We start from the raw sequence: 15,993 nt of genomic DNA on the forward strand, positions 1-15,993 counted from the left end.
AGCAAGACAAAGGTAAAAAGAAAAGCTTAATACTTATGTTAAATAAAACCATAAAGGGCCTACATTTAAACCTTAGTTAAAACAGTATGACGAGATGTAAAGAAGGCAGGTCATTTCTCTCTAATTATATAATTTCTTTTCTTTTATGGTCTCTTACGTTGTCAGGTTGCTATCAGAGCTACATGAATGACGCAGAAAAGTTTCAACAAAAATCAGCAACTGAAGCTATATTTTGGCAAATTTTTAAATGTATCTTATGATAACATGGAATCAACATGAAAGGAGACTATTCTCTGCAGAGCAAAGCCCACTAAACAAATTAAAACCAAGCTTTGGACTTTACCATGCAAGGCATGATACGTCATAATCACTGACTTGCATATTGCTTCAGAACTGCTCCAGAAGAAACTTTCATTTTGCTAGGAATCATGATTCTGAGGCAAAGCTGTACTACTTCTCTCCTACATCAAAGATACTCTACTCTGGCTGCTTACCACATCCCTACTTTAAATGGAGTCCAGCTGTCTCCGTGTAGTGATCTCAATGGCAATGAAAGATCCGTCAATGTACGAGACACATAAGTATTTCATAGTATCAAGAGCCTAAAAAGGGATATTTTCTCTCTGAATACTTCTTTTCCTCCTGCTAATAAAAAACTGTTCGTTTAAAAATATTAACAACAATCAACAGGATGTGGTACGTTTAGGTTGGTGTGAGGACTGTGTGTGACCTATCAAGTTTCTTGTGTTTCTGTGCCACTATTTTTCTTCTGAAGTTGGGATAGAGAAACATATTAATGGCTCCTAATTTAATAAATAACACCCAGTAGAATCCATGCTGTGAATTTCTGTATGCATGGTTTCCTGCTACCAATCATATTTTCAGCATAGAACAACACATTTTTTAAAACTGAAGCTTTTACTTTATTATGCTACTTGCTATATTCTGGTTTATGTCACTCACATCTCCTTTTTCCAGATCAAGAAACTTTAGACTGCTGCCTCTTGATTCTTACACCATTTTGTTGCAATTTGTTCACTGTGCCTGCCTTCAAGTTTCATTCTTTCAGCTGTTCTGAAATTCTTTCGCAATTATGTTAATAACATTAATTCCATTTGTTAATTGCCATTAATTCCAATAGATTGGGATTTCATTTCACCTAAAAGACAAAACAACAGTAGCAAATGATGTTTGGTGTTCAGATTGACTTGATTTTCAGAGTTCACATTCTCACTATTTTCTGAAATTTGGGCTTGTTGTATATGTCTTGGTGTGTGATGTTATCATAATAAGGATTATTCTTTGGATGAACAAGAGACTGCAATCTCAGTAGAATCACTCTGTTTCAAAAGGGCCAAGGTCTTGCCTCTAGTTCCATAGCTTTTCCTGGCTTGTGTCTGATGCTCTTCCATCAATGCTTGGACAACTTTTATCTATGTGCCAGAAAAATAACTAAGTTTTCCGATGTTCTTCTTTCATGTGGCAGTTATTTGTAAGTCTTACTGTCTTCCAGAAAGTGTATTGTTTGCTTTTTTTTCTCCTAAATGGCATAGTGGGAGGAACTGACTGGATATTTTTTAATTAAGATAACTATTTGAGATTTCCTAGCCAACTCAATGCTAAAAATATACCCTCTCTTATACCAAATATTCTTTAATATGACACCAGTGTACCCTGGAACGGGTAAAGTTTTTTTAGTATAATTATTGACTTTGAATGGGGATGCTTTAAATGCTGAAAAGTTCTGGGATCCTTTTCAGCTTGTCTGTAGTATATTTGTAAAAAGTGAAACATAAAGAACACAGGGGAAAATTGTAAAAGAACATTGTAATCCGCTTAGAATAACTCCCACCTAACGCCAAACACCAAAATGTTCCTTCCAATTAATACCCGTCAAAGACGTTTTTTTTTAAGCAGCATCATATGGTAAACTTAATGTAGAGCAAGCATTGTAGCACTAATCTCTAGAGCCAGGAAGTATTATCCAACAAGTTTCCTTTCAAAATGAAATCTTAATATGCTTAAAAATTTTGCAAAACTCCTACATAAAGTATTTCAAACAAGTTAAGCAAAAAATGACAAGCATTGTTAAACAGCTGAGGTTTCTGTAACTGTATTTTTAAAGGTATTAGACCAAAAGTTTAAGTGGTTTGCATATTGTAATAGCCAAAAACAACCACCAAAAAAAATAATAATAAAATTCGAATTTAGAAGAACACTAAACTTAGAAAGGCCTAATCTAAAGATAGAGATCCTGATTATTTAAAAAGCTGTTATAATTTGAGTAACCCAAATAAAATAGTTGATTAAATCACAGCAGGTATGTTACACTACACGTTATGAAAGAAGAGAATTCCAAGTGCATTCTATGTAGTTAATGCAAAGAAAAAATAGAGTAATCAGCTAAATTAGAACGTATTTATCTTTATGTATCTAATTGTAGAAAATGCCTTAGGCTGCGTTCAATTAGTCATGCTCTTCATAAAAGTCTGGAAATGACAAGATCCCTTGACAATTTTAAAATGATGTAGTTATGCCCAATAGATGAGCAATCTCAAAACAGATTTAATCTCAAACCCCGTTCTGAAACAAGGCATGCATTTCAATGAACTATTGTTCTTCAACATTTTCATTACCTAGTCTTACAATGCTGCCTCTAAACAGCACCTCATTTTGAGGGTTGCTGAGTATCTGTAACTTCAGCCAAGAACTTCAGGAAAAATAAAGCTCTGTAATTTTACCATCTTGTGTGAAGTTACCAAGTCACTTACTCCTCCTGTGCCACAAACAGAAAGACATTTGCATATCTCAAATAGATTTATATCCATAACATCAGTATATGGGTGATATCCTTAAGAGTAAAACAGGTGAGATACTGTTTATTCTTATGCCTAATTTCAATCCAATAGCCAGTATACTGAATTAACATGTACTAAACAGAATAATATACTATTAAAAAAAAAAAAAGAGCAAAGAACTAAAGAACCAGTTTTCTTTCAAGGATAGACTCCAATAGGAAAAACTTGCTTATTGGGTTCAGTAATTATTATCCTAGTAAGGAGTGGTAGCCATCTTTTGCAAGTGTAGGCAGTATTAATGACAGAAAAAAGCTGTTTTTTTCATAATGTTTGGTCAAATTTTCGACCAATTAATTATGATTTAATATGTCACATGATACTTTTGGTTGGAAAGGTTCTCTGTCATTAGATCGGTTTGCTGAGGGCCTTGTGCAGTCAGGTTTTGGAAACCTCCAAGGTGGAGGTTCCACAGCCTCTCTGGGCAGCCTGCACCAGCACACACTGCTCTTGTGGAGAAAAATTGTGTCCAACTGGAATCTCTCCTGCTGTACCTTGTGACTGCTGCCCCTTGTCCTTTACCTGTGCACCTCTGAGACAAGCCTGGCTTCTTGTCAACACCACCTGTCTAGGTAAAGCAAGACTGCCATTTGGTTCCTCCCCAGCCTTCTCTTCCCTAGGTGGAACAAAGCCAGTTCCTTCAGTCTTTTCTCATATCTCTTATATGTCATGCTTCTAACCATCTACTTTAGTGGCTCTTCTCTGAAATTTCTCCAGTTTGGTGATCTCTTTCTGGGACGCCACAAAAATAGAAGTGGTATTCTAGTTGCAGCTCCTTCAGTCAACCTGCTGGCTACACTCTTGCTATGCAGAAATAAGAAGAAAGAGAAAGAATATTCTAATTTGTTACGATGTACAAAAAATTACCTATTCTCCGATTACCCAGTGTTGATTTATGTGTAAGTAGAAGCGCCTAAAGGGACTATGTTATAAATGTACTCTAAGTGTCAATGAGTTAGATCTATTAATTGGATTTTAACATAGCAGATCTGATGCCTTACAAGTAAAAGCAGAGGGAAGTCCAAAGAAGGAAAAATTAAAATAAATAATAATAAAAAATTCCTAGCTTGTTTTTCTAAAGATAGCAATTTTCTCAATGACACCTAATAACCTTATGCTATTTTAAACTGAAATTCACCAGAAGTTTCAAAAGAAACAGACTATTGAGACTACTGCATATATTATGCATTGTCAAATGACTAACTGCAACAATGGCAAAATACTTTCTTTTGGTGGTTAGTTACAGCTATTTTGTAGGCTTAAAAGTTACAGTGCATGTGGCATAAACAAGAAAAACTTTTCACTTTTTCTTGTTGTAATAGCTGCATTATATCAGATAAAAAAAACCACCAACAACAAAAACAAATCAACCCAAGGCCCCAACCTGTTAAATGGGTGGGAAGTCGTTGAACAAAATTATAATACTTATATGGATCCTAAGCTTTTATATATTTCCTTCTGAGTCAGAGTATGACTGTATGACATTGAATGGTGTTCCAAAAACAACAAAATCCCCTTCATAAATGCATGCTGAAAACATTTTAAGCAGAGGACTGATTTCATAGACTCACAGAATGGCTTGGGGTGGAAGGGACCTAAGGTCATCTAGTTCCAACCGTACACTAGACCAGGTTGCTCAGAGCCCTGTCCAGCCTGGCCTTGAATAATTCCAGGGAAAGCACAGCCACAACTTCTCTGTCAAGACAAGATGTATTTGTGATATGTTTAAAAATTAAGACAATAATCATAAAGTGGTGTCCTTCAGACCAGTTTCCAGTGGCAGTTCCGTAGAACTCCTCAGAGGTCTCTGGAAATCTAAGTTTTTTCACTGTTTATTAACTTAGAATTGCAGAATTGGTGCCAAAATGTTGGCATGTTTAAACGGTGTCAGAGAAAAACTTTTCATGTAATTGTAAATCATAATCTGTGACGTGTCATTAAAAACTGAATTTGTCACAAATGGTTTCTGGATAGATAGACAGAGCATGTATGCCTCATATATTAAACACCAGATGATCCAAATTTGGCAATGACTGAATGCTTGATGATATTTTTGTAAGATACTTTTATAGATGCTCTCTGTCAACAAAGTAATAAACAAAGTTTCAAAAAAATCATTTTGACATTGTAGGAGGACAGTTGCACTTTATGCATTTTAGGTGCATATACAAAAACGTATGCGTATATGTACAGACCATGTATATTTACACCTGTGTAGAAGATAACAGTTTTCCAGAAGACTGTTAATCTGTTCAGATTCCTTGTAGAGCTAACTATCAAAATTATCCCTTCTGACTCATTACAGAATATATTGGTTTCTCATTCCATAATCAAAGCCTCTTTACATCTACTCGTTCAAGATCTTCACCTTATAGCCTACTGTTTTTAGCAAATTCCAATGTTTATTGAGATAACTAAATGAATAGCATAAAGCAGCAAAGCCACTGCCTGGATTACCATAAAAAAATGGCTTGCATCTTCTAAACTAATTAAGGGAGGAAAGCGAATCAGGTTTACACATCAACAAGCTTAGGAAAGTCTTCTTTACGATCTATGACTTTTTCTGCAAAACATCTGCTTTATGGCAGGTCCATTTTGTCCCACTGGTCATGGCATGTAAATCTTCAACAGGAAAACTAAGAAGTCCACACAAATAATTCCTTTGGTGAAGAACTCAGAAGTACTTCAATACAATGTGAAAACATGACAGGGAGCAAAGAGTAACCTGTAAATGTACTGCAGATTTCAGTAGCTGAAATTTGGAAGAAATGTGAGGTTGTACACAGGTAGCTTTAAAACAACCTTATCAAGAGATTGCTAGTGTTCTGTATCAAAGATAAAAGTGTATATTCTAGATAAATTTTGGGTCAAGCAATTAAAGAACTTGCTTCCATTTAAAGTTTTAGCCAAGATTTTTTTGTACAGCTGTGCCATACATAGCCTTTAGATATCACATGCTGTCTACTTTGAAGAAGGAGGTGTTCTAAATTTGCTACCTGGCCTTGGCACCAAGTGGTTGAATTTTTCTCAGTCTAGGATCTGTGCTCTTAAAAAGTAAATTTCCCATCTTAAAGGACAGAAGGCAGCTGCCCTGAAGTAGGCTTTAATATATTTTAAACTGCCTCACAGGCATAAAACACTTTCCTATGCAAATTCATTCAAGAGGCAATATTACTATAAGAAAAAAAAAAATCTTCAAGTTTTTGATAGCAGACAAATAAATCCTTTCTCCATTTTCTTATGTAAGATGTTCACAGTGACTTGTAGAAGGTATAGTAACAGCCTTGAAAACAGATACAAAAACTTTCAGCTTGTTAAGTCATTTAATATATCAGGTCCCTTGACTGGATACTTTGTGTAGCAATAGCAAGATTACAAAGCCACCTTTGTAGCCCAAGACCAAATTTAGCTGCTTCTACCCTTTTAAAATGTCATTTTAAACACACTCATGAATCATATCAGTGTTTCTTAATTGCTTATATATATTATAGTCTGATTCATTTCTCCAAGGACTAATTTAACCATTTCTTTTTTCTTTCTCTACTTTTTGAGCAGCAGCATAGGTCTGCTGCTTGAACAATTATACCTGGCAAATTATCTATTCTCTTAACAGGAAACCTGAAGAATTTGAATTTTCCTCTTCTTTCAAGTTAGGCAACTATACTTGGATTTTCTATTTATTTTAAATTAACAGGATTTGGTAGAAAACTAAGTTCATTTTTATAGTCTACTTCAGACAACACCATGATATTTTAAAAATATTTCTATTTGGCCAAATTATCTATGTTAGCCACAACAACTACATCATTAGATTGCAAAGCTGGTCACATCAATTCTTTTTCTAATCTCAATTTGTAGCCTATTATAAATGTTCTCCAAGTTAATAAAAAATGTAGAAAAAAATGCCTTTTGTTCTGCACAACATATTACCTAAAACATCGTAACATACCAAAATGAGTCCAAAGAATAGGAAAAAAAAAAAAGTGGCTAATGAAATAAGAGTTGATTGTGAACAGTTTGGTCTAATATAACAAGATCTGTATGTCTGAGTGTGGAGAAGAACTTGATAGTGCTCTATGAATATTTGAGAGTTGTAAGCAGGAGTATCTGGGTGACATACAACTAGGAACAAGAAGAACTAGCAAGTAGGATTACAACTATGGAAAAGGGATGAAAGAAAGTAAGTAATTGTGTTTTATAGCTGAATGTTGAAAAGATGTCCTTTTATTGAATTGGATTAAACTCTTAAATATTTTAAGGGAAAGGGAAAAAGTCATCATACAGAGCCTGAAAAGTAGAATATATGTTAAACAACTGAAACTAAGCTGTAGTGATCACTCATAGATTGACAACTGGATGATCTGAAAGGACATTTACATTTGTGAGGTGTGTCATTCTGCAGGTACAAGAAAGGTCTTGGAAATGATCAGGATGTGGTTTTTTTTTGTACTCACATGTGGAGAGCTACCATTCATTTCAATGCTGAAATTCCCTCAGTAAGTTATATAGATCTACATTATGGCAAAAACAAAAGAAATCCCAAATCCTAGAATACTCTTCTGGATTGGAACAATCTTTAGTGTCACTTTCCCTAACTACTAAAAAAGTGATACCCTTATATCTCCATAAACAGAGAACTGTAACATCTGTACTAAATTCCTCCCTCCAACAAATCAGCCATAATTATTTTATCATCTAAAAGAGGGGAAGAGAAGGCATCAGGTCTGTGATAAGATCTATGTGTGATGAGAGATGCAATACTGAAAACGATGTTTTCATATTCTCCTCTCGTATTCTCTGACTGTCTGATACTTATGATCATTTGCTTGATTTTTGGTATACCAGAAGTAATAAGTAAGAGACTAGTAAAATATGAGGGAAAAAACAGAGTAAGTATAAAAGAATCATTGCACAAGCAATTCTGGGAACCTAGACAGAAGATCAACACTACTTTATGTTCCTCTGAAGTCACTGCTGCTACTGGAGCTGCTTGCTAATGTTTCTGGGGAATGACTGGAGAGAGAAAGCTCCAGAACCTTCTTGTAGTTACTGAAAACATTGTGTCTCTTGGGTTACTTCTGGATAACTCTGCCTGTTCTTGCTTTCCTTTTGTTTTCCTCAATATACTACTTTTTAAATAAACTTGAGAAAACAGACTATTTGACTGTGCAACTGAGTATCATTCAGATTTGGCTGCGGTTTGCCTTATGTCATTCAAGAAAATTCATTAAATAGACTAAAGTTGGTTTTCCTCTGAGTGGTACTGACTACATGGACGTTAATGTAATTAATTCAGCTTTACTTTTTTATAATATTTTTAAAAATACTTTTAAGTACCTTTTTTTTTTTTCCCAGTGCATACAAATGCATTGTTAAGAAAATGTATATTTTTATCTTCACTTGATGTACTTCCACTTGCCTGAGATTTACACTACATAAATAATATCTACCAGTACTAGAACCATGTGCTTTGGAAAGCATCTACAAAAATGTGTTGATAATGCAGTATCTTAATAAATGGAATACTTAGTTTAAAAGCAGTATGTTGCACATACTTCAGGAAACTACTATATCAGAGCAAAGATTCCTAAATGTATGCCTAACAGGGCTTCTGTTTCCACCAAAGAAACAGTCCCATTTCAAGTAAGATTTTCTACAGTCCAGTTGAACTCTATTAAATCAGTATTATAATTATTTTTAAGTTATATTTTATTAAATTATAATTATTTTTAAGTTATATATTTAAGTTAATTTATAGTTATATAATTTAAGTTATATATTTAAGTTAATTGTAGTATCCCTGAAGCTGATAAACACATAAGTAAAAATATTCTTTTAGTCCTAAGTATTTACAGAGTACAGACACATTTCAAACTAGTTATATATTCATTTTAATGCTGATATAAGGCTGTATTTCTATTCCTGTTCTCTTCTGCCTTTTTATATTCACTCTTCATTTTTTTCTATATTATTATAAAGGGATTATGTAATATGACATTCTGGTAAATGCAGGACCTTTTCCACTCCCTAATAAATATTCAGAAATATTTTGCATACATCCTGTGAACAAGGCTTGTGGAATCATAATGGGATGACTTATGAGCATTCAACTTCCCTATACTGAAGTATAATCTAGTCAACCGGATGGTATAGCCAATCATCCTGACATGTCTATATTAATGTATATTTAAATGTGAATAAGAAAGAAATAGCCAAATTTATGTTAAAGACTTCTAAAGGCTTAACAGCATCTTGCTAAGTATATATGTCAGCTTAATCTAATCCTCCTACCTCTACACGTTCTGTGTTCTCAGCATGGTGCCCATAATGCTCTCGTATGTTATAAGGGATTGTCTCTGAGAAGTTCATCATCAGTACTACACTTTGTTCAATAAAACTTTACATCTGGTCTTACGATGACAGAAAGCTATCTGTCTCAAATTTGCATCACAAACCTTTAGCCTCTTTTGACATCTGTAACATATAATAATTTCCATTAACCTGTTACAATAGGTAGGGTACCATATGTTCTTGGTTCTCATCTTACTGTGTCAGATACAAACAGGCTTCTCTAATTTATTTGGACTGTTTAAAATAAATTTTAGATTTCTTTGCACCAAAAAAGCACTCATCAGAAGCTCATTTGAGTAGATCTGTGGCAGCATTCCTTCCTTTCAACCTAATGATTTTAAATTCTAATAAGAAAAAGCTATCTTATTTCTTTTTCATGCTTTTGGTAGAAGAGACAATACATTGTAATTCAAGATCTTTCAAGAATTCTTGAAGACTATTTACTAATCTTATGACATGATGGAAGTCCACCTGAAATGCAGTAAGACTGGAACAGTTACTTCCTCAGCCATCCCTCTCATCTTTTGAGACATGATAATTTCTATCTATTCCATTATAGATATATCTGTCTGATGTGCTTCACATTAAATATATTTGAATAGCAGTGCCTAGCATCCCCTGCTAGGTTATTAATACTATCTTTCCCCAGCAGACAATGGACCTGTTCGAGTTGAAAACTCCAAAAGAACAGACCTACTTGTGGGATTAACAATGTCTAACACATGTGGGAGATCAGACATGTCAGTAATGGCTCATCATACAGATGGTTAGCAACCAGGACTACCTGAGCTGAATTAATAAATGCAACTGAAAAACTGCTCTCTCAATGACATTTATGTTTTGGCAGCCATATCAAGGAAAGAATATTTTTTAAATCTTCTTGTATTTGGCCTCAGATTTTCAAGATCAGAACACTTCTGGTCTGTTCTGTGTCCTACACTAGTTGATAACACTGTGTTGACAGTGTTATCAACTATCCGATCAGTAGCATAAGTAATCTGTGATACCCAACTGGACATACTCTAGAACAGAAACTAACCTTTGGAGGTAATAGAAATCATTACAAAGAGACATCCAAACACTCAGAATATCTTATGGTACCTCTACAGAGACAGGTATGAGCAAGTTCTGGCCACATCTGGAACTGAGAAGACACAAAACAGTTCTATTTTGGAATCCAGAACTGTTTCCTTTTGTGACTTGCCACAGTCAGACTCATGCATCCACAAGCATGCCATAAGCAGAACAAGCTTATTGGAACTCACCTAGAATCAGATATAATAAACATTTCTGATCCTATTCAGGTAATGAAATAAACTTCTGGGTAATATAAAACATGCCATTTTTCCTCTCATGGTACTGAATCCAAATTTAGGGAGAAGGCTGAAAAGTTAACAGGTTACTATAAATGAAGCTTGAGGACCACTTTATAGCTAAATAAGAGCATAGGAATAAAACTGGAAAAAGTGTGGACATCAGAGCTTAATAATCTCCAATAGCTTGGGCTGGTGTTATGGGCACATTAAAATAGTGTAAGATTCAAAAGAAGGTGTGATATTAGTTCTGGTATATTACATCTGTGAAGCATTCTAAAGGACATGTCTGCAGTTGTTCTGACAGACAAAACTAAATACTGCTAATAAGGACTATGAAGATAAAACAGATTATTTTTACCTTGCTTGTGCATGCTGTGTAGGTTATAGTGAAATGAATGGGAACATCTTGGAGACTATAAATATAAAGTGCTTGTTTAAGTGACAGTTAATACATATGTGTGAGTTAAATTATAAGAAATATGATTAAAAATAGTATAAAAGATAGTCAAGGATATATTTCAGTAATAGTCTGCATCCTTTGGAAAGGTGAGGACAATTGACACTATCTCCAAAGACATGTATTAGCAGGACACTTAAATACATCCGTGTCTTAACAATATATTAAAAATTAGTCTTCTGATTCAAAATCATGCCATGTACATATATAATAGCCTTATATTCAACTGAAACTATCAAGACACTTCAGCAGCAACTGTTTTAATATGAGAAATTTTTTTCAAATAGCGTATTTCTTCTTCCTATAACACGAACTTCATGGAAATGTTTCCTTAGTAGACAAAAGTTATTTTTAAATTCTTTATCAATGAATTAGTGCTACTTTTAAATTTAATGTATTCTATATATTCTACAGATTGCAAAGATGTATCTTTTACCAGTGAAGATAATGATAAAATTACTATAATGACAGGAATTATTATGACAGTAGAGAGAACTGAACACAACCAGAATGAATATATGAAAATCACAACAACTTTCTATATCTATGCCATTAGTAGTGTAACAAGAATCAAACTGAATCACATTTTCATGCACACAATTTACACATTATATTGAGCAATATATCTAATAAAGCAAATTAAGTTTATTTGGAAGTAATTATTTTATGGCCTGAGAAATATCAGAAAGAGAGCAGGCAAAATGATAATGTTAAGCTCATGCCAGAAACATGTTTTATCAGGTTTCCTTTTAGCTCTTAAACAAGATGTAGTAAAAACAACAACATTCTGTCAGACTATATGTTCATTCTTTGCTTCCTGGATTAAATATGCTTATTCTATGCCACATTTTTATAGCTTTCAATTCCTGTACTTTAAATCTATTAAACAATGTCAAGTTGAATTTTCTTCAAAAACTGCTGCAGGTTAAGAAAAAAAATAGGACAGTAGACTATTTGAGGGCTAACATTTATGTCAGCTAATTAATATGGATCAGTTGTGGTTTGCAAGGATTTTTAAAGTGCATGCATGTCTGAGACAAATATAGACTAAGGATATGATTTAGTTCCTTCTCAAATTGATAGCAAAGCTCTTACTGATTTCAATACAAGTATGGTCTACCAGTGTGGTATGTCTGACAGATAAAAGAAGCTTTTGTGCTCTTGGGTAATGTTAGTTTTCCCAAATTGATTACAGCCCAAAATAAAGATGTACATCAGAAGAAATAATTTATAGTTGCAACATTATATTTATTGTCCTGTACTCTCTTTACTTGGTAAGTGAATGAAATTTTGAAAAATTAAGTACTGGAAAAAAAACAGTAATTTTTTTGGTTATCAAGGTCTACTTGACTAAACTGGTAAGAAACCAGCCCATTTTCAAAACCAGACACCCTCTTATATGGAGGATGGAACACCATTTCCTTGTTTCAGAGCATTAGTATTTCATCAATATGTCTTAAAAGAGTGCCTATTCGCACAAGGGATTTGGTTATTTGAACATAGTTCTAGATCAGGACAAAAATGGACTACCAAATGGACTATTGTTCAAACGTGTTTAAGCAAAAGATTCACGATCCCTATGTTAGACCCTGAGGCTGCCAGATTTCTCAGCATTTTCTCTTTTTATAGAATCATAGAATAACTCAGACTGGAAGAAGATCATCTAGTCCAACCTGCTCAAAGTCAGGGTCAGCTGCCATCAAACCTTCTGCAGAACTAAAACAAATTACCTTATGTTTAGTATTAAGACATGTTTTCTATCTTACCTGTTTGTAGTACTCCATCATCAAAGACATCCTTCTTGAAGAAAGCTCTAAAAGACAAAGGACTTGCATTGCAGTCTTCTGAAAGTTTCTCAACTGCTTGTCTAAACACAGAAACTAAGTCATGAAGAGGTCCATCTAAATCAAGCTGAGAAGCAGATGGTGAAATCAAGCTTAGACGTACAGAGATTGAAGCACAAGATGCAGAACTGGACTCCACAGATTCACAATCAATTTGGAAGCCCTCTGATAACATCTTCATTGCAAAATGTTTTCTTTGAAGTGGATCATCAACTACAGCAATAACGTGCCATTCAATGGCAGCATCTTTGGGTAAGTGAGATACAACAACCACAGTGAGCATCCCACACTCTGCAGCTACATTATTATATGTCTCCGAATCTTCAACCTAAAAGAGAAACAAAATATTGTACATATTACACAACTGGTAGAAATTAATGTTGCTCTTATTTTGATGATATATTCAAAAAAGTATGTGCAGTACAGTTATTTCATGGAACCTGTTTTTTCCCCTAAACTTCCCTTCTTAATGAAATGTCATTTTGAGCAATTAAGAATTTGTCTGACAGTTAATATCTGCTCATTTTTTCCTTTCTAGAATTTAAAGAAATACTGCTCTTAATGTATTTTGCAATGAAAAAATATCTTTTTTTGCATATGCTAACTTTTATCCACTAATATGGACAGAATGGATAGAAGTTCTATTCTCTGAAGCACAGAAATGGCAGGAACCACTGAAGCAACAGCAATGAATTAATAAAACGCGTAGAGTTATTTTAGAAGTCAAAATATTAAAGATACAGTTTAGATACAGCAAAGATACAGTTCTGAAGAGCAGAATGGTCTAAACACAGCCTTTTAAAAGATAAGAGCATTTTCTTAAGAGCAGAACTCATTTTGAAAGTACTTTAAATTATTTTTACATCAACCTGCACGTCTAATTAGCTTATTTGTTAAGCTAACTCTGAGTAACTGACCTCCTTTTACTCTAATGGCATTAAAGAAGTGGGAGAGGCTTTCTGATTAATTCCTTGTAAAAGTTTTTGTATAAATCACTTTGGAACATGTTAGCAGGTACTGGAAGTGAATATAATGTTTCAAAATACTGAAATGTTATTCCATAAGACAGAGGAAGAATTTGTCAATTTGCAGCCATTTCAACCCAAATTAATTGTACCTAAGTACATTAAACAGTATTATCCCTGAATTTTAGAAAACCTAAGATGAGTTCATAAAATAATTATCTTGTCCCTGTATTTTTGCTACGTATTTTATCCTTTTTGATCTGAATACAAAGAGGCCTCAGAACTTCAGATGAGGAACACCAAACTGCTGAAGCGCAGCTGCCCAGCCAGTGAAGCACCACACAGCTGCTCACCTGCTCTTTCCTGCCCCAGTGGTGCGAGTAAGAAAACTTATGGATCAAGATCAAGACAGTTTGATAAATGAAGTAATGACGAGGAAGAAAGGAAAAACAAAACAACAACAACAAAAAAGAATACCCCCCTAAAAAACAACCACAAACCAACCAACCAACAAATAAACAAAAAAGATGCAAAGGCAATCCCTCAACACCTCTCACAAGCAGACTGATGCTGTTTGTCTCTGCGAATGGGTACCTTTCCAAAACCCCCTTCCCCTCAGTTTTTATTGCTGCATAAGATGTTAGATGAGATGCACAGCTTAGGTCAGCTGTCCCGACTGAGTCCCCTCTCAGCTTCCCTTTACGCCCAACCTACTTGCTGTGTGAGCAGCCTGAGAAACAGAGAAGGCCTTGATGCTGTGCAGGCACTGCTCAGCCATAACTAAAACATGGGTGTGTCATCAGCACTGCTTTGGTCACAAATCCAGCATACAGCATCATAAAGGCTGTTATGAAGAAAGTCAGCTCCATCCAGGCCTGACCCTGTACACACATTTAGGTCTGCTCTTACCTTAGACTTAATTCATATTCTCATACTCCTATTACATGACAATGTCAGCTTATGGAAAGCAACTCAGATTTATGATATATATACTCTCTAAAAGGATTGATTTACATTATTTTTATCTGCTTTTTGAACAAACACATTTTCATTTGAACAATTTCAGGTATTTATTCCATCCAGCAGATATTTTTTGTCTTACTTATTCCTCCATTTTTTTAGAGAGAGAATACACTGAGCATTTTTAAGATTAGTGACTTACATCATCTTTGTGTACACAGATAATAACTTTTTTTTTATATACCAATTTGCTTACTCTGCAGTATATAATGGTAATATTGTTCATTGCCTGACCTCTGAAAGGAAAAATAATAACAAGGCAAAACTGTCATTTTACCTGAAGTCGATAAGGCCATATAACTCACAGTACCTTCAATTCACAAGCTCAATTTTCATCCACTTGCTCTCAACTTTGAGAGGAAGAAATAATGACAGGTTACAGGCACTTTATTTCAAAATTCACTCACGAGGCTATTGACAAGCATTTTCCACAGAGTTCTCTGATGTTTGACCCTCGTGAGCTGTTTACATGAAAAATGCACTTACTTCTATATTAATGACAGTGGAGTCTAATTCTATACCGAACATGTAGCAATTGCTTTAGCATTTCTGTTTTTGATATGGAAACAAAAATGGGGATAATTTGTCTCAAATTGCAGTCACTTCAGTCATAATAAAATCTCACTGAGTACTGTTTGCTTTCAGTACTTTCATTAGGCAATCTGGGGCTGTTATTAAGGTACCAACACATAAATGTTATATTAGCACTTAACAGGAGGAGCACTGTATTCTGCTCTAGGAGATGAATTCTAACCTTGTCAATATAATTCTGCTCTGAGTGCTGTAAAACAGTTTGAAAAGATGAAATACTGGAGCATTGCACTGAGAAAAAAAAAAAAAGTCATGCTCATTCAGGCTTAAAGGCCACTTGGCTGGCCGAAGGTGCTGAGGTACTGTTTAGAAAAAAGAGTCTAGAGAAGCTCTCTCAGGTCACAGCAAGCACTAAGACAAACTTTTCTACTTCCCTGTACTTGTCTTAGGTTGTTAAATCAATTACTTCCTATTTCTGCTTGCCTTCAGCTGCCATTTAGAATATGAAGAAATACAGGAAAATTAAGGCCAGGAGAAAGTACATTTCCAAATTTAACAAACGAGATGAAAGACTGTTCACGGTGCAGCTGTGCAGTACTATAGCACTCATAACCTTTAACTTCAGAGTCTGCGCAAAGCACAAGTGATGGAGGT

General features: G+C 34.5%; 1 protein-coding gene across 4 annotated transcripts in view; it reads right to left on the minus strand.

The window, feature by feature from the left end:
- Positions 1 to 15,993, minus strand: part of DPH6 (diphthamine biosynthesis 6) — a 196,012-nt gene that overhangs the window by 24,674 nt on the left and 155,345 nt on the right. For all 4 annotated transcript variants that reach the window (XM_080594343.1, XM_080594346.1, XM_080594344.1 and 1 more), the window contains exon 14: positions 12,746 to 13,151. In XM_080594343.1, the coding sequence (XP_080450469.1) occupies positions 12,746 to 13,151 (406 nt within the window). The remainder of the gene's footprint in view (positions 1 to 12,745; positions 13,152 to 15,993) is intronic.

The sequence above is a fragment of the Anser brachyrhynchus genome (assembly GCF_964034855.1).
Source record: "Anser brachyrhynchus genome assembly, chromosome: 5".
Lineage (NCBI taxonomy): Eukaryota > Metazoa > Chordata > Aves > Anseriformes > Anatidae > Anser > Anser brachyrhynchus.